This window comes from Mesoplodon bidens, assembly GCF_964165515.1.
Source record: "Mesoplodon bidens genome assembly, chromosome: 1".
In the NCBI taxonomy this organism is placed as follows: domain Eukaryota; kingdom Metazoa; phylum Chordata; class Mammalia; order Artiodactyla; family Ziphiidae; genus Mesoplodon; species Mesoplodon bidens.
Genome location: NC_138176.1, coordinates 168,330,999 through 168,357,535, shown reverse-complemented (window position 1 = coordinate 168,357,535; position 26,537 = coordinate 168,330,999). Strand labels below are relative to the sequence as shown.

Here is a 26,537-nt window from a genome sequence, read left to right as displayed (position 1 = left end):
AAAAGAAAGAGAAAGACTATAACACCACTGAGTAATATTTTTTGATGGGATCAGCTATATAGAAGAATTCGTAGGGAGCTTACTTACACCATGTCCACTTAGCAATTGATGAAGTATATACACCCTGGAGAGAGAACTTGGATTTGTCGTAAGGAGGATTACCTAATTGTGTGATGATTATTTAAGCCTTTAGTATATTTGTTGATTGCTAGGCTTATAGAAACTACCTGCTAAGGTAGGAATTCACACAAATTCAACAATGAAAACCTTCCACATTCTCTGTCAATCTCCAGGGATTCTCTGCTCTTATACCTTCCATATAAACTCAGTTTGGGATGGTTTCCATCTATGAACTAAATACAGACTTGTATTGTTCTGTGATGAACCATTAGGAGTGAACTTGATATTTAGTAAGGACTGAAGATAAAAGGAATGTAATTTAGTGTTTAGGTGCATTGCCAGCATTGTCTTTCCTTAAAACAATAACAACAACAAAACAAAGCCACCCCCCCCAAATAAAAAAAAAGATGAATGGACTCTTATTATGCTGTAATTCTCTCAGTTCTAATTCTATTTCTTCCTTTTGCCCAACTGGGAATAAGTTATCTAAGATGGTAGAGCCAGAGCTTACTAAAGGTTTAGTTGTCTGTGGCAACTGTTGAACATCTAGGCTGCATCATTGATAGTTTGTATTAGGAAGCAAGTGAAACAAAAGGAAATCAACTTTAATATTCCTGTAAAAGTCTTTCTGTTGGTTAGACAGAGGTTATGTCTAATTTGTTAATGTTATATGAAGAATGGTGATGAAATGCAATCTGCAAAAGGCACAAACATGACTAGTATTGCTGGGGATGGTTGATAGCTTTTTTCTGTCTGTACATCTTAGCCAGTTTGGTCTGGATGTGCTGTAGTTGTTCTCTTATTTCACTTTTCAGCATGTTTAGAATTAAGTCTGTGTTCAGCCCATATGTAGTCACACTAAATTATATTAGTAGTTGTTGAGAAGAAAAAGTAAAAACATTAAGAAGAAAAGCCTAAAGGTAAAACTTTGGGGATTTTCTGGGTACCGTAAAACAGGAGTTTTTCCTGTGAGCATTATAATTGGCAGCCTTAACCATTTGACACATTGATATTACAAAACATTGAATTTCCAGTTCTGGCTGCTTGTAAGAAGTGTGTTTGTAGCTTGGGCTAAGAAATAGAGTAATTTTACTTATGGCACTAATTTAATGGGTCAAAGTGTCTATTACAGCATAGAGCCAAATTCAATTACTATACTATAAAAGTGACTGAATAATCTCCAATTACCAAGCAGGATGGTTCCCAACAGTAGTAACAATACTTACTTTTGCCATTGGGTTACTATTTCAAGTTTTGACCACACCTATTAAAAAAAAAAAAAGGTTGCACTGTTAGTCCTGGTTCAATTTTGAAAGCTAATTGCAGCCAGGTTGACTCAGTTCATCATCTCTAAGCAAATAACAGTTAAGGAGCTTAAGCAGCTGAACCCCTAGTGAGCCTGACCCATGTTGTTGTGGAAACCTTCCAGCTTCTGGGAAGGAAAATCAAACAATTGGACATCAGTAGTTTAAACTGCATCTTGATGGTTTATATTTGCCCGTTGTGAGCTTGAAGTTTTTATATTTGCCTGGTTGTGAGCTTCAAGTTTTCTTATCCTTCTTGCCATCTGAAAGTTCCAAAGCATTGTAAAATCATGCAGTATTACAGCAGAAAACTTTAGGCATCATTAAATTTGTTTTCCTCATTTTTGAAAAACAGTATAGTGGCTTAGGATTAGAGCATGGATATGCTGAAGTCAACACCACTATCTGAGTGATTTTAGGCAAATCAGTTAACCTCTCTGTGCCTCTGTTCTTCATCTGTAAAATGAGATAGCAGTGGTACCTCCCTCAAAGAGTTGTTAAAAGGATTTAATGAGGTAATAAGGGGGCTCCTGACTTATAGCATGTGCTCAATTAAAAAAACTTTTTTCTTCTTTTAAAGGATAAAATGGAAGTCACAAATGAGTACCGCAATGGCAGAGGGAAAGAAAACACGACTAATGTTTATTTAGCACTGTTATCTTTCAGGCCGTGGAAGATGCGTATGTATTAGGTGATTTACATGTGTATTACTATATCCTTTAGCCATGAGAGACATTTTACTTTTTCCATTTTACTGATAAGGAGATTGAGACTTAAAGAGATTGTTCCTTGCCCCAGGACACAGAACTAGTAATAACAGAGCAAGGTAAGATTCATTCCAAAGCCCCAGTTCTTTTCCCACCACTCTATGTTACCTTCCAGGATGGGCCCTCCGTCTCAGTTTTCCAAACATAAAAATGGGCGATGTTTCAAAATTCATTTACAAATTGGTTTGGAGTTATTTTTCCATAGGGACAGTGTTACAAACGATATGTTATATACCCAGGCTTATCTGCAAAAGCTGCAATGTAATTGAAATCCTTCACATTTGTGAACTAAATCTGTTAAGAAAAAAATGCATTTGCTAAAAAAAAGTGCATCTAGCTATTAAAGTAGAAAACAAGAAAAATAAGAGTGTATTTTAAGTTCTGTGGAATTTTTGAGAAAAGCAGATTTGGTTAGAGGGCAGTGAGGAAGATACAGACTGTTTTGATGTGATGGGACCTCTGGGATACTTAAGGGACTAAACATTTATATAGCACAGAGACGTCCTGCATTTGATAACACCTCAGTAGTGTACAAACACATTCGTATGCATTATTTCCTTATAATCATGTATGAGACAGGATGGTAGGGTTGACCTAATTTCTCTTAGCAATATTTAGCTTTCTTTTTTTTTTTAAGTTTTTAATCCATGATTTTTGTTTAATGGCCTTTGGGAGCCCAGCTAGTCACCTTAATAGAGCCATAGAGGGTTAGTTTATAGGTATGTTGAAGAAATAATGAAAATAAGAGAATGGAAGATCTTTCTGAGTTAATTGTGGGAGAAAGTGGGTGATGGGGAGAAGTTTTCTGTGCTGATGATTTGCTTGCTTGTTAAATTGGTGGCCCCCAGAGCACAGGTGTTTGTGGTTGTGTCTACAGAAGAATCCTGAGTTGAGGGAGAGAATAAAGTATTTGCAAATTGGAAGCCTGCCCCCACAGTATCTTCATAAATAGGGATCTGGTGAGCAGGGCTTCTCTGCTAACATTAATCTAGCCTTAATTGATACACTCAATCTCCTGTTGTGTTAGAATAAGCAGCTGCTGCCAAGGCAGCTTAACACTAGTTGTAAGGAAAGTATGTTGCATCAAATGAGCTTGCTTGACATTAGAACTTGCCACTCATGTAGTTCACCTGCTCTTCAACCCATTTGATTGTGTTCTTATTGATGCAGATTTAAGTTTTTGGCAGTTGGTCAAAATTTGAACCTTTTAGGCACTGGTGGTGTCTCACTTTATAGATTGTTGTGTACCAAGAATATTGTTAGTACATTTTAGAAATTTAGCATATATTTTTCTGATTATGAAGGCATTGCATACTCATTTTTAAAAAATCTGGAAAGTTGGAGAAGGATTAAGAAGAAAATAAAAATCATCTGAAGGTCTACTCTCCATGTTGTAATTCCTTCCAGTGGTTTTTTTTTTTTTTGCTTTATAACAAATTTAATCAGTTATACATATACATATGTTCCCATATCCCCTCCCTTTTGCGTCTCCCTCCCACCCTCCCTATCCCACCCCTCCAGGCGGTCACAAAGCACCAAGCTGATCTCCCTGTGCTATGCGGCTGCTTCCCACTAGCTATCTACCTTACGTTTGGTAGTGTATATATGTCCATGCCGCTCTTTCACTTTGTCACAGCTTACCCTTCCCCCTCCCCATATCCTCAAGTCCATTCTCTAGTAGGTCTGTGTCTGTATTCCTGTCTTACCCCTATGTTCTTCATGACATTTTTTTTCTTAAATTCCATATATATGTGTCAGCATACAGTATTTGTCTTTCTCTTTCTGACTTACTTCACTCTGTATGACAGACTCTAGGTCCATCCACCTCATTACAAATAGCTCAATTTCATTTCTTTTTATGGCTGAGTAATATTCCATTGTATATATGTGCCACATCTTCTTTACCCATTCATCCGATGATGCACACTTAGGTTGTTTCCATCTCCGGGCTATTGTAAATAGGGCTGCTATGAACATTTTGGTTCATGTCTCTTTTTGAATTATGGTTTTCTCAGGGTATATGCCCAGTAGTGGGATTGCTGGGTCATATGGTAGTTCTATTTGTAGTTTTTTAAGGAACCTCCATACCGTTCTCCATAGTGGCTGTACCAATTCACATTCCCACCAGCAGTGCAAGAGTGTTCCTTTTTTTCCACACCCTCTCCAGCATTTATTGTTTGTAGATTTTTTGATGATGGCCATTCTGACTGGTGTGAGATGATATCTCATTGTAGTTTTGATTTGCATTTCTCTAATGAGTAAATGTTGAGCATCCTTTCATGTGTTTGTTGGCAGTCTGTATATCTTCTGTGGAGAAATGTCTATTTAGGTCTTCTGCCCATTTTTGGATTGGGTTGTTTGTTTTTTTGTTATTGAGCTGCATGAGCTGCTTATAAATTTTGGAGATTAATCCTTTGTCAGTTGCTTCATTTGCAAATATTTTCTCCCATTCTGAGGGTTGTCTTTTGGTCTTGTTTATGGTTTCCTTTGCTGTGCAAAAGCTTTTAAGTTTCATTAGGTCCCATGTGTTTATTTTTGTCTTTATTTCCATTTCTCTAGGAGGTGGGTCAAAAAGGATCTTGCTGTGATTTATGTCATAGAGTGTTCTGCCTATGTTTTCCTCTAAGAGTTTGATAGTGTCTGGCCTTACATTTAGGTCTTTAATCCATTTTGAGCTTATTTTTGTGTATGGTGTTAGGGAGTGATCTAATCTCATACTTTTACATGTCCCTATCCAGTTTTCCCAGCACCACTTATTGAAGAGGCTGTCCTTTCTCCACTGTACATTCCTGCCTACTTTATCAAAGATAAGGTGACCATATGTCCGTGGGTTTATCTCTGGGCTTTCTATCCTGTTCCATTGATCTATCTTTCTGTTTTTGTGCCAGTACCATACTGCCTTGATTACTGTAGCTTTGTAGTATAGTCTGAAGTCAGGGAGCCTGATTCCTCCAGCTCCATTTTTCGTTCTCAAGATTGCTTTGGCTATTTGGGGTCTTTTGTGTTTCCATACAAATTGCGAAATTTTTTGCTCTAGTTCTGTGAAAAATGCCAGGGGTAGTTTGATAGGGATTGCATTGAATCTGTAGATTGCTTTGGATAGTAATTTTCACAATGTTGATTCTTCCAATCCAAGAACATGGTACATCTCTCCATCTATTTGTATCATCTTTAATTTCTTTCATCAGTGTCTTATAATTTTCTGCATACAGGTCTTTTGTCTCCTTAGGTAGGTTTATTCCTAGATATTTTATTCTTTTTGTTGCAGTGGTAAATGGGAGTGTTTCCTTGATTTCACTTTCAGGTTTTTCATCATTAGTATATAGGAATGCCAGAGATGGCTGTGCATTAATTTTGTATCCTGCAACTTTACCAAATTCATTGATTAGCTCTATTAGTTTTCTGGTAGCATCTTTAGGATTCTCTATGTATAGTATCATGTCATCTGCAAACAGTGACAGCATTACTTCTTCTTTTCCGATTTGGATTCCTTTTATTTCCTTTTCTTCTCTGATTGCTGTGGCTAAAACTTCCAAAACTATGTTGAATAAGAGTGGTGAGAGTGGGCAACCTTGTCTTGTTCCTGATCTTAGTGGAAATGGTTTCAGTTTTTCACCATTGAGGACGATGCTGGCTGTGGGTTTGTCATATATGGCCTTTATTATGTTGAGGAAAGTTCCCTCTATGCCTACTTTCTGCAGGGTTTTTATCATAAATGGGTGTTGAATTTTGTCGAAAGCTTTCTCTGCATCTATTGAGATGATCATATATTTTTTCTCCTTCAATTTGTTAATATGGTGTATCACGTTGATTGATTTGCGTATATTGAAGAATCCTTGCATTCCTGGAATAAACCCCACTTGATCATGGTGTATGATCCTTTTAATGTGCTGTTGGATTCTGTTTGCTAGTATTTTGTTGAGGATTTTTGCATCTATGTTCATCAGTGATATTGGCCTGTAGTTTTCTTTCTTTGTGACATCCTTGTCTGGTTTTGGTATCAAGGTGATGGTGGCCTCGTAGAATGAGTTTGGGAGTGTTCCTCCCTCTGCTATATTTTGGAAGAGTTTGAGAAGGATAGGTGTTAGCTCTTCTCTAAATGCTTGATAGAATTCACCTGTGAAGCCATCTGGTCCTGGGCTTTTGTTTGTTGGAAGATTTTTGATCACAGTTTCAATTTCAGTGCTTGTGATTGGTCTGTTCATATTTTCTATTTCTTCCTGATTCAGTCTTGGCAGGTTGTGCATTTCTAAGAATTTGTCCATTTCTTCCAGGTTGTCCATTTTATTGGCATAGAGTTGCTTGTAGTAATCTCTCATGATCTTTTGTATTTCTGCAGTGTCAGTTGTTACTTCTCCTTTTTCATTTCTAATTCTATTGATTTGAGTCCTCTCCCTTTTTTTCTTGATGAGTCTGGCTAATGGTTTATCAATTTTGTTTATCTTCTCAAAGAACCAGCTTTTAGTTTTATTGATCTTAGCTATCGTTTCCTTCATTTCTTTTTCATTTATTTCTGATCTGATTTTTATGATTTCTTTCCTTCTGCTAACTTTGGGATGTTTTTGTTCTTCTTTCTGTAATTGCTTTAGGTGCAAGTTTAGGTTGTTTATTCGAGATGTTTCCTGTTTCTTAAGGTGGGATTGTATTGCTATAAACTTCCCTCTTAGAACTGCTTTTGCTGCATCCCATAGGTTTTGGGTCGTCGTGTCTCCATTGTCATTTGTTTCTAGGTATTTTTTAATTTCCCCTTTGATTTCTTCAGTGATCACTTTGTTATTAAGTAGTGTATTGTTTAGCCTCCATGTGTTTGTATTTTTTACAGCTCTTTTCCTGTAATTGATATCTAGTCTCATAGCATTGTGGTCGGAAAAGATACTTGATACAATTTCAATTTTCTTAAATTTACCAAGGCTTGATTTGTGACCCAAGATATGATCTATCCTGGAGAATGTTCCGTGAGCACTTGAGAAAAATGTGTATTCTGTTGTTTTTGGATGGAATGTCCTATAAATATCAATTAAGTCCATCTTGTTTAATGTATCATTTAAAGCTTGTGTTTCCTTATTTATTTTCATTTTGGATGATCTGTCCATTGGTGAAAGTGGGGTGTTAAAGTCCCCTACTATGAGTGTGTTACTGTCGATTTCTCCTTTTATGGCTGTTAGTATTTGCCTTATGTATTGAGGTGCTCCTATGTTGGGTGCATAAATATTTACAATTGTTATATCTTCTTCTTGGATCGATCCCTTGATCATTATGTAGTGTCCTTCTTTGTCTCTTCTAGTAGTCTTTATTTTAAAGTCTATTTTGTCTGATATGAGAATTGCTACTCCAGCTTTCTTTTGGTTTCCATTTGCATGGAATATCTTTTTCCATCCCCTTACTTTCAGTCTGTATGTGTCTCTAGGTCTGAAGTGGGTCTCTTGTAGACAGCATATATATGGGTCTTGTTTTTGTATCCATTCAGCCAATCTGTGTCTTTTGGTGGGAGCATTTAGTCCATTTACATTTAAGGTAATTATTGATATGTATGTTCCTATTCCCATTTTCTTAATTGTTTTGGGTTCGTTATTGTAGGTCTTTTCCTTCTGTTGTGTTTCTTGCCTAGAGAAGTTCCTTTAGCATTTGTTGTAAAGCTGGTTTGGTGGTGCTGAACTCTCTCAGCTTTTGCTTGTCTGTGAAGGTTTTAATTTCTCCATCAAATCTGAATGAGATCCTTGCTGGGTAGAGTAATCTTGGTTGCAGGTTTTTCTCCTTCATCACTTTAATTATGTCCTGCCACTCCCTTCTGGCTTGTAGAGTTTCTGCTGAGAGATCAGCTGTTATCCTGATGGGGATTTCCTTGTGTGTTATTTGTTGTTTTTGCCTTGCTGCTTTTAATATGATTTCTTTGTGTTTAATTTTTGACAGTTTGATTAATATGTGTCTTGGCGTATTTCTCCTTGCATTTATTCTGTATGGGACTCTCTGTGCCTCCTGGACTTGATTAACTATTTCCTTTCCCATATTAGGGAAGTTTTCAACTATAATCTCTTCAAATATTTTCTCAGTCCCTTTCTTTTTCTCTTCTTCTTCTGGAACCCCTATAATTCGAATGTTGGTGCGTTTAATGTTGTCCCAGAGGTCTCTGAGACTGTCCTCTGTTCTTTTCATTCTTTTTTCTTTATTTTGCTCTGCAGCAGTTATTTCCACTATTTTATCTTCCACCTCACTTATCCGTTCTTCTGCCTCAGTTATTCTGCTATTGATCCCATCTAGAATATTTTTTATTTCATTTATTGTGTTTTTAATCGATGCTTGATTCATCTTTAGTTCTTCTAGGTCCTTGTTAACTGTTTCTTGCATTTTGTCTATTCTATTTCCAAGATTTTGGATCTGGGAAATAGAATCTTGGATCATCTTTACCATCATTATTCTGAATTCTTTTTCAGGTAGACTGCCTATTACCTCTTCATTTGTTGGGTCTGGTGGGTTTTTATCTTGCTCCTTCTCCTGCTGTGTGTTTTTCTGTCTTCTCATTTTGCTTATGTTACTGTGTTTGGGGTCTCCTTTTTGCAGGCTGCAGGTTCGTAGTTCCCGTTGTTTTTGGTGTCTGTCCCCAGTGGCTAAGGTTGGTTTAGTGGGTTGTGTAGGCTTCCTGGTGGAAGGTACTAGTGCCTGTGTTCTGGTGAATGAGGCTGGATCTTGTCTTTCTGGTGGGCAGGTCCACGTCTGGTGGTGTGTTTTGGGGTGTCTGCGGACTTTTTATGATTTTAGGCCACCTCTCTGCTAATGGGTGGCGTTGTGTTCCTGTCTTGCTAGTTGTTTGGCATAGGGTGTCCAGCACTGTAGCTTGCTGGTCGTTGAGTGAAGCTGGGTGCTGGTGTTGAGATGGAGATCTCTGGAAGATTTTCGCCGTTTGATACTATGTGGAGCTGGGAGGTCTCTTGTGGACCAGTGTCCTGGAGTTGGCTCTCCCACCTCAGAGGCACAGCACTGACTCCTGGCTCCTCAATTTGGGATGATTTGTTGTCTATTCATGTATTCCGCAGATGCAGGGTACATCAAGTTGATTGTGGAGCTTTAATCCGCTGCTTCTGAGGCTGCTGGGAGAGGTTTCCCTTTCTCTTCTTTGTTCTCACAGCTCCTGGGTCTCAGCTTTGGATTTGGCCCCGCCTCTGCGTGTAGGTCGCCGGAGGGCGTCTGTTCTTCGCTCAGACAGGACAGGGTTAAAGGAGCAGCCTCTTTGGGGACTCTGGCTCACTCAGGCCGGGCGGGAGGGAGGGGCACGGAGTGCGGGGCGAGCCTGCAGCGGCCGAGGTCGGCGTGACGTTGCACCAGCCCGAGGCGCGCCGTGCGTTCTCCCAGGGAAGCCGCCCCTGGATCCCGGGACCCCGGCAGTGGCGGGCTGCACAGGCTCCCGGAAGGGCGGTGTGGACAGTGACCTGCGCTCGCACACAGGCTTCTTGGCGGCGGCAGCAGCAGCCCCAGCGTCCCACACCCGTCACTGGTCTCCGCGCTTTCAGTCGTGACTCGCGCCCGTCTGTGGAGCCCCTTTAAGCAGCGCTCTTAATCCCCTCTCCTTGCGCACCAGGAAACCAAGAGGGAAGAAAAAGTCTCTTGCCTCTTCGGCAGCTCCAGAGTTTTCCTGGACTCCCTGCCGGCTAGCTGTGGCACATTAGCCCCCTTCAGGCTGAGTTCTCGCCGCCAGCCCCAGTCCTCTCCCTGCGCTCTGACCGAAGCCCGAGCCTCAGCTTCCAGCGCCGCCCGCCCTGGTGGGCGAGCAGACGAGCCTCTCGGGCGGGTGAGTGCCGCTTGGCACCGATCCTCTGTGCGGGAATCTCTCCGCTTTGCCCTACCCAGGTATGTGGGGAGTTTCTTGCCTTTTGGGAGGTCTGGGGTCTTCTGCCAGCGTTCAGTAGGTGTTCTGTAGGAGTTGTTCCACGTGTAGCTGTATTTCTGGTGTATCCGTGGGGAGGAAGGTGATCTCCGCGTCTTACTCTTCCGCCATCTTACCCGGAAGTGGTTCCAGTGTTTTTTTTTTTTTTTTTTTGATGTGGCTATATATTGGGGAGAGAGTGGGATGTTTCATTATTAGTGAAATAGCTGAGGCATAAGTAAAATTTTACCTGACACTCATGATATTGCAGATCTTGCCTCCTGTACTGTGCTATTAAGAACAGAATCTTTTTGCTAAATCAGGTGGCACAAACTCAAATACCTGCAGGATCAAATAGGTAATGAGTGAATCAGGTGGGTTATAGGGCACCAGGGCGTGGTAGGGACTGTGGTAAATTGAAAAATGCAGGCCCTGATTGAAGAAAACTGCTATCTTCATCTTATTGTTGCCATATGGAAACAGGGCCTAGTGTTACCAGATCTTCCTGATAGTCAATAAAACCTGGAAATCTCTATTTCTTTCAATGTGAAATTTCCCATTTGAAAAGAATACTGAGCAGGTCAAACAAAATAGGTCTGTGGGTTGCACTTGCCCACATACACTCCCATTTTGTCATTCCTGACATAAATACTTCCCAGTCTTTCTCATAGCTCTCACAAGAGGAGTACTTTTAGGAAATAGTTAGAGAGGAGCTGGATAAGGATTTTCTAAGAGTGGCTTCAGGAATTTTTCACTGTGTAGACACTGAGAAGGTTGCCTAGTACCAGAGTGAAAAACTTGGATACTCACAGGGACCAGGCAGTGACATAAACAAGTGAAATGGTCTGGATGTTAAGATTTTAGGGAGTGATGCAGAAAGTATATTCCCCATATGGAACATTTGGGTTCCTGCACATTGTTTCCTTACTGGAATGCAGCTCTCATGTGGCCAAATCTTTTGATATTTCAAGAGATGTCAGAAATTTGAATCGTTGTGAAATTTTTTGTTTTTGTTTTTAAAAAGGACCAAACAAAAATCACCCTTGGCCCAAATTCTGCACAGAGGCCACGAGTTTGCAACTCCTGGCCTAGATCATCATTTCCCTAAGTATATCCTACAAATTCTAATTCAGCCATAGGTTAGTAGGTGTTAGAAAAAAAAGAATTCTTGGTCAAATGAATTTGGAAATAATGGATTAAAGAAAATTAAACCGATTTCTTTTCTGAAGGTTATCTTAAATCCTTAAATATACTAATATGCCTTGTAAATTCCTAAGAGGAACATGTAGCCCATAGACTCTACAGTTACATTTATCTCCGTATCTCCACTTATTTCTCCCACTACCCCCTTTGCCTCTTGAGGAAGAGGTGGCTTTCTTTCTGGTAAAGGCTGGTCTCTCTACCTACTCTTCAGATTCTATCCCTGCCTCTTCAGAGACCTTGCTTCATAATCAGGGTCTTGTTTCCTACCTCCTTTCTTTCACCCTATCAACATGCTTAATTTTCTCCTACTTAAACAAAACAATACACAAAAATTAACACCAAATAGATCATGGACCTCAATGTAAGAGCTAAAATTATAGAATTTTTAAAAAACAAAGGAATAAATCTTCGTGACCTTGGTTAGGCAAAACCTAAGATACTGTATCAAAAGCACAAGCAACAAAAGAAAAAAATAGATAAATTGAACTTCATCAAAATTAAAAACTTTTGTGTTGCAGAAGGCACTATCAAGAAAACAAAAAGACAGCTCACAGACTGGGAGAAAGTATTTGCAAAAGACACATCACTTAATTAAAATATAAGTAAATGGTTTATTTATTTATTTATTTATTTATTTATTTGCTGCACCGCTTGGCTTGTGGGATCTTAGTTCCCCTCCCTTGTCAGTGAAAGCGCAGAGTCCTAACCACTGGACCTCCAGGGAATTCCCCTGAGTTAAGGGTTTAAATAGACATTTTTCCAAAGAAGATATACATATAGTCAATAAGCACATATAAAGATATTCAACATGATTAGCCATTAGGAACATGCAAATCAAAACCACAGTGAGACACCACTGCACTAGAATCGTTATAGTAACAAGAAAGGCAGAAAATAACAAGTATTGCCAAGGATGTGGAGAAATTTGAACCCTCATACATTGCCTGTGGGAATGTTAAATGGTACAGCCTCTTTGGAAAACAGTCTAGCTGTTTGTCAGGTGGTTAAACATAGAGTTACCATATGATCCAGCAATTCTACATCTAGGTATATGCTCAAGAGAAATGAAAACATATGTCTACACAAAAACATTTACACCAATGTTCATAGTAGCATTATTCAATATAGCTAAAAAGTGGAAATAATCCAGATGTCCATCAGCTGATGGATGATAAACAAAATGTGGTCTAACCATACAATGGCATATTATTTGGCAATAAAAGGCAATGAAGTACTGATGCATGCTACAACATGAAAGAAACCATTCATTAAAGACCACATATTGTATGATTTCATTTACATCAAATATCTAGAATAGACAAATCTATAGAGACAAAGTAGATTAGTGGTTGCCTAAGGCTGGATGGAGGTGGGGAAAGGCTGGGGATAAATGAAGGGGGTGGCTGCTAATGAGTTTCTTCTTGGGGTGATGAAAGTGTTCAAAAATTGATTGTGGTGATGGTTGTATAACTCTGTGAATATACTAGAAACCATTCACCTCTCTCTAGCAGTTGACACTGTTTTTCACTTTCTTGAAACTCTGTATTCCTTTGGCTTTCATGACACACAGTTCTACCATTCCCCCTACCCCGCTCTCAGACATTCCCTTCTCGGCTCTTTTTATCAGCTGGTTCTTCCACCAGCCGCAATCTATTCTTCATCCCAGGCAAGTAAACAGAGGAATCGTCTCTATGATTCCTCCTCTAACATTTCCTTATCTCCATCTGAACATCCCATACTTTCTGATTAGTTTCTTTCTCAGAGCTGGCTTTCTTCCTCCCTTGCATGTATTACCAAGTCACTTAAGTCGGGAGTCTGGGTGTCTCCATTACCCTCTATGTGGAGTGAGTGTCATGTAGATGGATTTCTTACATCTACCCTCATATCCATCCATACTGCTGCTGCTTTAGTTCATCTTTCACTAAGACTCTAAGCTCCATGAAGTCAGGGGCCATGTGTATTTTTTTCATCACTGTCTTAATACTTGGCACTGGTATGTTATATAAATATTTGATTGAATAAATGAACTAACAAGTGAACTTGTACTCCTAGTTTTCTTCCCTCTGTTCCATTCTTGCTGCTGAGTTTATCTTGTTGAAATGTAAACCTAAGAATGTCTTTTGCTTAGAACCATGAAATAATTTCCCACTGCTTAGAGAGTAAAGTCTAAGCACATTGCACACAGGGCCCTCCCTGATGTGGCATCTTTCTGCTTCTTCAACTTCCTATTCTCTGTACCTCTTCTCCGCCCAATACCCTGTGTTCCCACCAAGTGGGTCCGTGTTCCCTGAACTGGCCATACTTTCACATATGCTTCTCCACTATTGGAAACCTCTCCTTTTTTCCCCAAATCCCATTATTCCTGGAGAACTCTTATCAGCCTTCCTAGAGTTTCTTTTCCTCTGTGAAACTTGGATATAACTCTTGTTAGAGCATTACCCTGTGTTACAATGATTTGTTTAAGCATTTGTCCTGTCTGTGAAGGGTGAGGCCTGAATCTCACTTATTTTTTGTATTCCCATCACACACAGTGTTGTACATAGTGCCTACCACATGGGAAGTTCTCAATAAGTGTTTGACTAAATGAATGAGTGAGTTGGAAATCAGAGTAGCTTAGAGAGTCCTGGTTTTTCTGGTATATATGGCTTTTTTAAACACTTGGCTCTGGTGTGTCCTCTGTGAATGATACCAAAGGTACCAGAGAGGGGGTGGATAGATCACAAGTCCATCGCCAAGCACTGCAGGAAAACAACCAAAAGTGTTGCTGATGTTGGGTCACATACATTATTATTATCCTTGTATGACCCACATGTGGTACTGGACACAGCTGCCTATCAGAATGACTGTTCAGTATAATAGATTGATACTTACGCCATAAGAAACACTGATTTGAGCCAAACTAATAGGCAGATGGATGCACACTCCCTTGTCTGGTCATAATCAGTTGATCAGTCAATTGATCCCATAGCTTGGCTTGGCCTACTGTAACTTTAAGCTAGGCTTACATTTTCATCATTTGTATCTTCTTGTCTAAATACATTAGCAACTTCTGTTGATTACCATCTCCCTGCCACCTTTTTAACATAATGCTCTATAGTTACCACTTATACTGTACAAATCGGTAACACAAGTCCTCCCTGCTGTGTTTTGTCTTCCTGTTTTCTTATACCTAGTCTAACTAAGGGAGACATCTACATTAACATATTTTTTAGTCTGGGTAGTGACTTGAACCAGCCAAGCTTTTTTTTTTTGCTGGAAAGAAACCAAATCTCTCTACTGAATTACTGAACCAAATCGAGTAGATCGTGATAAAAGGAGTAATAACAACAGCAGAAGACAAAAGGCCTCTCACACAGAATTTTGAACTAAAGTCATGTAGTGAACAAAAGATATTTAAATTAACTACGGAACAAAGTAAGAGCTCTTCAAAAGAAATGTCTTCCTGCAAAGCCCCCTAAAAATGCCCCCAGGCCTTTTACTCATTCACTACCATTATTTCAGTTCGTATGTCTTATCTCATTCTCTTCCCACCACCTAGCGGACACATAGTTGGCACTTACTGCCTGTTTATTGAATTGAATGGAATTGGGCCTCAGGAGTTAGAAGCAATTCTCTGAAGAAGAAAATAAAAGATATAATTTTAGCAGTGAATAGAACCAACAAATCTGAGTTTCAGCATTGGAATAAAGTTTGGAAGCAATAAAATGTATTTACTGTAAAGTTAGATTACTTTGAAAGGGTTGTTGTTAAATGCTGACCTGGAAAAGCTGCTGAGAACTTAAGACTATAACTAAGACCTATTTGTCATTCTTTTCTCTGTGTTTTTTTTTTCTTTTTTAAGCCCTTTAACATATAGGTCTTTTTTTCAGAGGGAATAAGACTTATTTTAAGGTTAAAAAAATCAGGCATCTACTTTAGTTTAATCTCACACTCATAAAACATACAGATAAAATGTGTAGGAAGTGAGAGCTTTTAAATTTTGTATTTATTAATCATTTTATACCTTGTTCTACAAAAGAATTTGAGGTAGAAAATGAGGACTTAAGGTAGAAAATATACATTTAATAGTAAGTTTTCGGGCTTCCCTGGTGGCGCAGTGGTTGAGAGTCCACCTGCCGATGCAGGGGACATGGGTTCGTGTCCCGTTCCGGGAAGATCCCACATGCCGCGGAGCGGCTGGGCCCGTGAGCCATGGCCACTGAGCCTGCGCGTCTGGAGCCTGTGCTCCACAACGGGAGAGGCCACAACAGTGAGAGGCCAGCGTACCACAAAAAAAAAAAAAAAAAAAGTAAGTTTTCTTCATCAGAGAGCTAAAAGGGAGTTTGGCCAACACACAGTAGATGAGTAAGAAGACCCCCAATGAGATCACGTAGTATAGAAGAAATAATTGAGTAATCAAATGATTTATTTGAGGTTACATAGCTGTTTATTAGCTAAGCTGGAACTAGAAATCAAGTCACCAAATTCCCATACATGTGCTCTTAACATGTATGTAGCAAAAACATTTGGCTTAACTAACCAAGAATTTTGATGACCTGGTGCTGCACAGGTTCGAGAAGCATTTGTCAAGTTGATCACTTCCCGCTTGTTTGCAAAGTTGTGGCCTGTACTAGGAAATCATATGCTTCCCCATACTAAGGTTGACCTCCAGGAATAACGTTTTTCCACAGGCTGTGAAGATTCCTGGTAGTTAACAAAGAGCACTTTGTGAATCCCTTTCTGAATTACGCTACTCTTTTTATTTGGAAAAGATGACTGCTGTAGAAACTTTTTGTTTTGATAGTGTGGGGAGAGCGGAGGAAAGCGCATTTCCTGTCATCTCCTGGTCGATGGCTGAAAAACGGGAAGTTTTGTCTCCAGCTCTCCTCAATAGGCTTTGCCACCTGTTTACACATAGAAGATGCCTTTCTGGTATGTCCTTAGAAACTGGCTTCTTTGGAAGTTCTTGACTTGATACTTGATACAGCGATAGAACACTGAATTGAAAACATCTAGATCTAGAACAAAGGATGACAGCCTTTGAATAAATGGGCAGGTTAAGTTACATAATCCTCTCTGCCTTCCCTTGGCACACAAAGCCCTTCCCAGGCTGACTCCAGCTTTCCTTTCTAGCCTCATTTCCTTTGCTGAAGGCACACCAGCCTGTTTTTTCTTGTCTAGTCAACCGTGTGCTCAAACACATTTGAGGCTTGGACTGTGCTCTTCTTTGTGCTTGGGCTGTCTGATCCCTCTCTCCTCCATGTGGCAACTGCTGTCTCTCTAGGCCCAGCTCCCTTCTTCTCTGAAGACACCATGTAGCAAAGGTAAAAATCAAGGTTAATCTAGCAGCCATGTGAAGAGTGAATTAGGAGAAGGAAGTCTGGAGGCAGGAAGACCAGTTTTAGGAGACAGTGCAAGTCCCATAGACCTGAGCTGTTCAGTATTGTACCACGTGTGGAATTTAAATTCAAATTAAATGAAAGAAGACAACCTGAAAAGGCTACATACTGTATGATTCTAACTATATGATGTTCAGGAAAAGGCGAAACTATGGAGACAGTAAAAAGATCAGTGGTTTTCAGAGGTTTGGGGTGGAGGGCTGAATAGGCAGAGCACAGGATTTTTAGGGCAAAACCCTGTGTCATACCATGATCATGGATACCTGTCATTGTACATGTGTCCAAACCCATAGAATGTGCAACACCAAGAGTGGAATGTAATGTAAACTATGAATTTGGGGGTGATTATGATGTGTCAATGGTAGGTTCATCAGTTGTAACAAATGTACCACTCTGGTGGGGGGCATTGATAATGGGGGAGGCTGTTGGTATGGGGGCGGGGAGTATATGGGAAATCTCTGTATCTTCTCAATTTTGCTGTAAACCTAAAATGGCTGTTTAAAAAAGTGTTAATAAAAAAGATGAAAATTAATTAAAATTAAATAAAAGTAATAATTCAGTTCTTCAGTTGCACTAGCCATATTTCAAGTGCTCAGTAGCCACAAGTGGCTAATGGCTACTATATTGGATAGCACAAATTAAATAGAACATTCCCATCGTAACAGAAAGTTCTGTTGGACAGCATTAACAAAAATCAATTCCCCAAGTAAAAATGGCATTCATTCTACATAGTCACGTTTTATGTGTTATGCCTTAAAAACAGGACCATTCATTGTGTGTAACCTAATTATAGGCTGAGTGTATTGAAGATCAAAGTGACTATGGATACTATATCACTGCAGTTATGATTGCAGCTTAGAATAATAAATCAGATTTAGTGCCCATCACTTAAATACTTAAAAATAGTTTTAAAATAAGTAGCCCTTGGGCTTCCCTGGTGGTGCAGTGGTTGAGAGTTCGCCTGCCGATGCAGGGGACACGGGTTCGTGCCCTGGTCTGGGAAGATCCCACATCCCACATGCCGTGGAGCGGCTGGGCCCGTGAGCCATGGCTGCTGAGCCTGCGCGTCTGGAGCCTGTGCTCCGCAATGGGAGAGGCCACAACAGTGAGAGGCCTGAGTACCACAAAAAAAAAAAAAAAAAAAAAAAAGTAGCCCTTGAGTATGTTTTTATTGTCTATTTCTGTTTCCTCACCTACCCCCTACCTTTACAAAAGAGACCTAAAATAGTTAAATAGAATTCGTTCTTTAGTAATTACCTCTACTGGGGTCAGAATAGTTGCCATTGAAAAACAGTTTCAGTGGTTTTGCCTGGTTTACTCATGATTGTTTTATCCTTTCATGTTAAATCTTTGCTATACATCAGCCTTTTAGCATTGCTGCTTTTGAAGACATTTTACTTAATTGACCTACGTGTTATTTAAAATTTTTCTTTCCGTCAGTCCACTCCCCAACCCCTACTTCACCCATTCCAAGAGCAAGTCCCATTAGCTGTTTCTCCAAAAGAACTAATTCTCCATGTCCACTTTCGTGTCTTGTTTTAAGCCACTACCATCATTCCCCTGGATGACTACAGTAGCTTCCTAACTGGTCACTCTGCTTCTCCTTGCTTGCTAAGATCACTTCTTATAACAGGCAAAATGACCTTTAAAAAAAAAATCATGTCAGTCTCTTGTTTAGCACTCCTGCTTCCTGTTGTACTTAGGAAAGATTCCAAACACCTTAACTTGGCCTAAAAGGCTCTTTTGTGATATGATCCTTGCCTTCTTACCCAACCTCATCACCACACCTCCCCGCCCTCACTGAGCTTCAGCCACTCTGGCCTCCTTAAGGCTCCTTTAGTATACCCAAACTTTCCTGCCTTTGGGCCTTTTTCTTGCTTCTCCCTTTTGATTGTTCTTTCCCAGCTCTTGCATGAATGGTTCCTTTTCAGCTTCAAAATCTCAGCTCCAATGTTACTTCTTTGTCCACTGTTTTTTTTTTTTTTTAATTGGATTGTTTGTTTTATCACTATTGAGTTTTAAAAAAATTTAATTTAATTTATTTTTATCTTTGGCTACATTGCGTCTTTGTTGCTGTGCAATGGGCTTTTTCTAGTTGTGGCGAGCGGGGGCTACTCAGTTGCAGTGGGTGGGCTTCTCATTGTGGTGGCTTCTCTTGTTGTGGATCACGGGTTCTAGGCGTGCGGGCTTCAGTAGTTGTGGCACATGGGCTCAGTAGTTGTGGCTCATGGGCTCTAGAGTGCAGGCTCAGTAGTTGTGGCGCACGGGCTTAGTTGCTCTGCGGCATGTGGGATCTTCCCGGACCAGGGCTCAAACCCGTGTCCCCTGCACTGACAAGTAGATTCTTAACCATTGTGCCACCAGGGAAGCCCTGTCCACACTTTTTAAAGTAGGCCCCCTCTACTCCTACCCCATACTCTTTATAGCATCATCTTTACTATTACCTGGAATGATTTTGTTTATTCATTTATTTATTTACTTGTGTGCTCTCTCTCTGTCTACTCCCACTGGAATATAACTTCCATGAGGGGAGGAAACTTATTTTTACTCCCGTTCTGTCTAAAGTACCTGGAACAGTGACTGGCACATGTAGTTGCATTCAATAAATGTTTAATAACACTGAATAACTGAATACTTTCTAAAGGAGATATAAGAGGAACTCTTCCCCACTCGCCTGGCTTGCTCACTCTCTCTCTCTTTCTCTCTGCCCCTGTCTCTCTTTGGCTCTCTCTATATATGTACACGTGGTGTGTAAAATAAAAGGAATTGCCACTGCTTTAAGTGTGGATATCCTTCTAGACCCTTTATGCTTAGTATGAACGAGTGACTGTTGCTGCACTTCATCTTTTCCTTCATGAAGTCATGGCCCACAGCTTTCTGAATGGCTGATTTTTGTTAGAAACTATGGTGAACAATACATCTGGAAATATTCTGTCATGTTTTGATCTGAGAAACTCTAGAGAACCAGCTGCTGATTTGAAAGGGTTTTATTATGATACAGACAGTCCATTGTCTACAAAAGCACTGGCTATTACACAGTGGTATATGTGTCTTGCTTTTTTCTGAGCTATTAACTTGAGAGAAAAAACTTGTATTTATTAACTCATGCCTGACTGGTATTCCTTGAGAATAGTTTATTGTGTTATTTGCTTTAGCTGCTTTACTGTGCATTTAGGAATTTTTAAAACTCGTTTTTCTTCTTTAAACTCAATCAAAGTTAAATGGTTAAATAATAGGATTGAGATACTTTCCATTCTGGGTTTTAAAAATTTCACAGATTTCTGCATTAAAATGTGGTTTATATTTATGATTTAATATTCCTAAATAGCTTTATATTGATAAAAGAGTGAATTTCACTATTCCTTATATTAAAGTTTACTTCTTTTAGAGTACTTTGTAATATATGATATAGTTAAAGAAAAATTGACATCCAAGCCCTACATAGGAATGATTTTAAAGAAAATGAGTATGTATACCGTTTGTGGTATAATAAATACATGCGCACATGCACACAATCTGGTTAGTGTGGCAGTATTTTGATATGTTTTAAAAATTTTTTGCCATTACTTTTGGGGAAGATTTATATAAAATGACAGATAATTAATAAAATTTTTAGGTCGGAAAGAATTACACTTAAATAACCAAGAGTAACATTTTAATATTACATTTTAAATTACAAAAATTATATATACACATTTTAGAAAATTAGAAAACAGGAAATACAGATACAAATTCACTCAAAATTTTGCAAGCATTAATAAACACATTTTGTTTTATATTCTTTCAGTATTTTGCCTTGTACATAATGAGTTCTGGGTTTGTTGTAATCATAGTGTATTTATTATTTTTTATTCCTCCCTTTAAACGAAGTATAATGTCATAAACACTTTCCCATAGTGCTGAGTCTTTATAACCATTGTTTTAATGGCCCTGTAGTACTAAGTCTAAAGATATATCTTAATTTACTTAACTGTTCCTCATTGTTGGTAAGTTATTTTGAAAATGTTTTTGCTTTTTTAACTAACATGATAGTGAATATTTTTGTAAATATTGTGATTACCACACTTGGTATTATTGCTTATAGGGTGTATTCTCATAAGTGGAATTCCTAGATAGGACGTTTTTATCTGTTAACACATACTAGCAAATGATTTTCCAAAGAGAATATACCAGTTTACATTGCTACCAGCAGGGTGTAAAACTATTCTATTGCAACATTTAGCATTATATATTATTTCTTTTAATTTGCTCTATGATTAGGGAAAACATCATGTTGATTACTAGTTAAGTTGTGTACTTTCATATGTTTGGTTTCTAGTTTCAGAGTTATGATTGTTTCACATATTTTCCCAGTTCCAGTAATGTCAATTTTTTTCTGAATAGACATTTTAGCTTACCTAACTGGATTCATGTACTTCATGTACTCTTTCAGAGATGTAGCAGTTTGTCATTAAACATAAATACACACAAACATATATATTCTCAATGATGATTTTTTTTTTTCTCACTGTGCTCAATGATGCCTTCAAATTAATTACTCTGGAACAGGGTTAATACATTATGTTTGCACTCTAGATTGTTATACAAGTGTGTTATGGAAGCATATGTGGGAGCAATCTTGATAATTTCAAAAAATCCAGAAATTTTCTTCAAATCTATCATTTTCAGTGATAGAGTATGTGTAATGTATGTGTTTCAAATATGTTTAAATATTAGTTTTAAAAGTCTGAGAATTTAAATTTGAATTGTGAATCTTTTTTCCCTGTAGGTTGGAAAAGAGACTGTTCAAACCACTGAGGATCAGATTTTGAAGAGAGATATGCCACCAGCATTTATTAAGTAAGTAATTAAAACATTCTTCTATTGTTAAGCAGAATAATCCTCTTGTTAGGAAAGGAAAAATACTGACTGTAGGAGCAATTTTTTAAAAAAAATATAAAGCTCTGTTTACAGTTGAAATTTTAATTTTTCATTTTTCAGCAGTCAAATTTCCTACTGTTGATTTTATTCATTGGTGTTAGGCATTTTTGACATAATTTTTAATCAAACTATGACTTTTGAATTTTGTTTTTCAGAATGGAAAGGATTCAGAAACATTCTGACCTTAGCATGCATGAATCTGGATTGTGTACTAAATACCTTTGCTTGGAGATAACAGTGGATACAAACTTAAAAAAAAAAAAGTGTTTTGTTACATATTTCAGTAGCGTTTTAAATTTAAGTTATATTTACATATCACTTAATACTCCTACAAATAATTTCTAGACATTTTGGCCTATCCTATGTAAAGTAAGCAGAGATACTAACTTCTGATTAGTTAAAGCTTCTCAGGTTCTTGATTATGTTGTCTTTGATTAATGACTTTGTTTTTTATGGCAGTCACATCCTAGGTAAAAGTGAAACCTGATGCATAAGACAAAAAAAAAAAAAAAGTAGAACCTCTACAAGTCAATAAGAAAGAGATAAGTCTATTCAGTTTTAAAAAACAAGAGCAAAGAATTTGAATAGGCACTTCAAAAGAGTAGAAATCCAAATGGCCAGTAAACCTGTGAGAAGGTGGTCTATCTCAGTAGTCATCAGAGAACTGCAAATTGTTCTATTATAAGCTCCTAAATTAAGAAGTGTGATAATATCAGTTGTTGGTGTGGATGTGGAGCGATTGGGACACTGCTGCTGGCAATGTAAATTGGTGCAGCCACGTTGGGAAACAGTTGAGCATTAGTAAAGTGGAAGATAGGCAATTTCTCTGCCTCCCAGTATGTTCCCTAAAGAAACTTATGCCATGTACACTAGGATCCATATACAAAAATACTGATATCAACATTGTTCATGATGATACCACTGGTCTATAGTAGAATGGATAAAAATGATCATGGTATAGTCATCAATTGGAATATTAATCAGTAATAAAAAGGAATGAGAATATTTCATTTTAAAATGGTTAATTTTTGCTTCCCTGGTGGCGCAGTGGTTGAGAGTCCGCCTGCCGATGCAGGAGACACAGGCTCGTGCCCCGGTCCGGGAAGATCCCACATGCCGCGGAGCGGCTGGGCCCGTGAGGCATGGCCGCTGAGCCTGCGCGTCCGGAGCCCGTGCTCCGCAACGGGAGAGGCCACGGCAGTGAGAGGCCCCTGTACCGCAAAAAATAAAATAAAATAAAATAAAATAAAATGGTTATTTTTTTATTTTTATTTTTTTGTGGTACGCGGGCCTCTCACTGCCGTGGCCTTTCCCACCGCGGAGCCCAGGCTCCGGACGCGCAGGCTCAGCGGCCATGGCTCACGGGCCCAGCCGCTCCGCGGCATGTGGGATCTTCCCGGACCGGGGCACGAGCCTGTGTCTCCTGCATCGGCAGGCGGACTCTCAACCACTGCGCCACCAGGGAAGCCCTGCTGAGAGTAAATGTTAAAAGTTCTCATCACAAGAAAAAAAAATTGTAACTATCCTTTCTCTCTTGGGCATACTTTATTTCACAGTAACCTAATAGCTCTAGTTGATGGGGTAAATTCTAACCAATAAAAGTGGAATAAATGACAGAATTAGAAAGTCATGATTATGCAATGTTTAATGAAACCACTGATTTAGGTAAGGATCATTAATGGATATGAAACCATTCAGAGGTTTTAACCTTTATCATGCCATGCAGGGAGAACCCTGGTCACCTTGAGGAGTCAGGGAAAAGCATTGTGTTATGACCAACTGAAATATTTACTGAGCAGTGTTTAAATAGTACACGACTTAATATGCCACACTCTGAAATGTTACCTGAAAATATCCTGGAGTACAAAAACAATATGGCTGTGGTTATCAAACAAATTTGGGGGACAAATAAGTATTCTGCAGTTTAAAACATGAGGGCTTTTTATGCTTTTCTTTAGAATGCAAAATGAAGTAAAAAATAACTTTACTAGGATGGGGAAGGGACAGAGAGGGAAACAGATGGAAGCAATTAATGACATCCTTGGAACTGTTGAGTAGGACATTCTTTTGGGCTGTTTGGTTGATGTTTGGAAGTTTCCAGGGCATGACAGACTGATGCTTCTGCTGTCGCTGCTTTGACAAGGACTTCTAAATAGTGTCTGCTTTGACAACGCTAAAACATAAGTTAAAAAATTTATTCTTGGATCAATCTCTACTCCTAGAATGTTAGAATGTCAGGGCTAGAGAAAACAGAAGACTGTTGATCTATAGATGGACTTATACATAAGCAATCTGATGTAGATTTAGAGATTTTTCAGGGAAGGATATGTCATTTTCAGAATTTTTGACATTTTCAGGATTTGGGGGTCTCTCAAAATCAAATCATAGTCTATTTGTGTGACTGGCAATTAAGGGCATGTTGGAATGTTGGAGAATGGTTTAATATCAGTTAAAGATCTTACATTTGGGTTGTAACTGTTGATGAAGGACTCCAGTGCTTGGGCAATTCCTTACTGTAAAAGTGAGGGCCATTTTAATATAGAACAAGATTTGCATTGTCACAGGAAGGCTTTCTCTTGGGTGGAGCAAAAGTTATCTGATCCCTGATTGCACTGGCAAATAGAGTTTACAATTTACTAATTTTACCAGATTGCATTAATAGCCACAGTGTTGCACAAGAGGTGTAAGGTTGCGTTATGATTGCCACAGAAACTGCTGTGTGATCTTCAGGAGTGCCACAGTCATGCTGTACTGTTAAAATAGTGGTTAGACTCACCCTGCAAGAAGTCATTTGTTCCTTTAGAGACTGTCAGCAGGAGATTCAGCTACTGTTCTTTGTGTTTGTACTTTGCGTCATCGTCATCAATCATTATCATCAGGCAGCTGCAGCAGCTGTAATAGTTATGTGCGATTGATTAATGGGCTAGACACACTAATTGGTTAATAGAATATTTATTGATTGCTTTCTATGTGTCTAGCATGCTGAGTGCTACATAGAATAGCAGTTTTTAATCGTTCTTATTATGAATGATCACTTGTAAGATGTATTACAAGTTATTTATTAATAGTAATAAAGTGCCAAAGTTTGCAAACGCTTTATTTAAGGAAAAAAAAGAGTAAGTTGAGCATATTCAAGATCACATATATAATAACTTTCCTCTCATTCCCACTCACTAGGTTTTGGGTTTTTCCTTTTAACTTTTATTGAAATATAATATATTCACTGGCTTTTTATTGTGCTTTCTTTAGTGCAGGAGAAATTAGTGGAAATATCGCTGTTGTGGCTGGAAATTGTGCATAATCGCAGGTACACCCAAAGGGGTAGGTCATATATTGAGAGTTTTATTCTTCTGTGTATCATGGAGGCACTAAGGTGAACTGCTGCTACAGAGAGATTTTTAAGAAAGTGCTTTAAGAAATTTCAAATTGAAGAGCTGTAAAACAGACTGACTTTATAATAGGAATTCAGAGAAGGAGTGCTATCATTATAGGTAGGAATAGTAGAAAGAGGCTCATGTAGGAAGTGGGACTTGGGAGGACAGATGTAGAGAAAAAGGAAAGTACTGCAAGTGGGGACAGGTGTGGGAAGAAAGGAAAATACTCCAGGTGGAATGAGCAGCATGAGTCAGTCATGGGGACTTTGAGGAGAGGAACAGTCATGGTGGGGGTGGTAGGAACTAAGCTTAGGTAGTTGGGTCAGGTGATGAAGCCCTTGAAAGCCAGGCAGAGGAATTTGGAATTGGGTGGTAGGGAAGCTTTGCGGTTCTTGAGCAGTAACTGGAATGACAAGATGAAGGTTTTCAGGAAGAGTCATAGCCAATACAGGATGAATAATAGGTGCTAGTGAAGGAGAGTAAGCTGTGTGTCAAACTGACCAGATTCATTTCCTGTCAGCAGGGGTTTGCTGCAAGCTGATTTCTTAATAGGTAAAAAATGTTTGTGGCAAACTATTTTCTTAGCCTCGGAAAAACTGCGATTGCAGTATACAGTGGAATTTCATTCTTATTTCTGCAAAGGAGCAGAAATGGATAAGGAAGGCAGTTCTTGGCCCATATCCAGGGGTGTTCAGTATCTGAATGTATCAAAAGGTGTCACTTGTGAGGTGGTCTCCTGGTATGAACTCCTTAAAAAGGGCATAAAGCGCTTTGTCTGTTGGCAGGCAAATAGTTTCATTTTAGAACTGTGAAGTGTCGCCACTCTGTCTCAGTGCTGCTCTGAACAGTCTGCTTGAAATCATCAAAACTTGGATTGATTCACCAGTTTGGATTATTTTTGAAACATATTGTAATGTCTAAGCCTATCAAATAAAAGAATGTTCCTAAAATACTTTGTGAAAGGGTGTATGTAGTGGCAATCTACATGATTGCCATTAATCATATTTCCTAGGAAATTGCCATGTTTTAACCCTTAAACTTTATTAGGTAAGCACAATTATGGTCTGTATTTGTACAATTTTACCTTAACTGATATTCATGTACAAAGAAGAAATTTGAAAAGAATTTAAACATGCTTATACTTAATTTAGATTTCTTTTGACTTAAAGTAGTAGTGTCATGTTTTTAGATCATAAGCCCTCATATTTAGCTTTTTTCTTTGCTTTTGATCTTGAACACTCAGAATAATTAGTGATGAAATTTGAATTTTCAAACACTCTTTTTGGTGAAAGTGGCCAGAATATATTTTTTTTCTGTATGTGGGCCTCTCACTGTTGTGGCCTCTCCCGTTGCGGAGCTCCGGATGCGCAGGCTCAGCGGTCATGGCTCAGGGGCCCAGCCGCTCCGCGGCACGTAGGATATTCCCAGACCGGTGCACGAACCCGTGTCCCCTGCATCGGCAGGCGGAGTCTCAACCACTGCGCCACCAGGGAAGCCCTATACTGTGTTTTTTAATGCACCTCGTCTTGCAGATGAGGAAGCTGAGAGTCAGAAGCTCACAGTAACTTGTTGAAAGTTACCTAGTACATAAATGGCAGAGGTAAGAGTCAAAC

At 38.9% G+C, this 26,537-nt stretch overlaps 1 protein-coding gene across 2 annotated transcripts in view; it reads left to right on the top strand.

Annotated features, from left to right (window-relative positions):
- VCL (vinculin) overlaps positions 1-26,537 on the top strand; it is a 99,661-nt gene that overhangs the window by 14,048 nt on the left and 59,076 nt on the right. For both annotated transcript variants that reach the window (XM_081244793.1, XM_081244794.1), the window contains exon 2: positions 21,399-21,469. In XM_081244793.1, the coding sequence (XP_081100919.1) occupies positions 21,399-21,469 (71 nt within the window). The remainder of the gene's footprint in view (positions 1-21,398; positions 21,470-26,537) is intronic.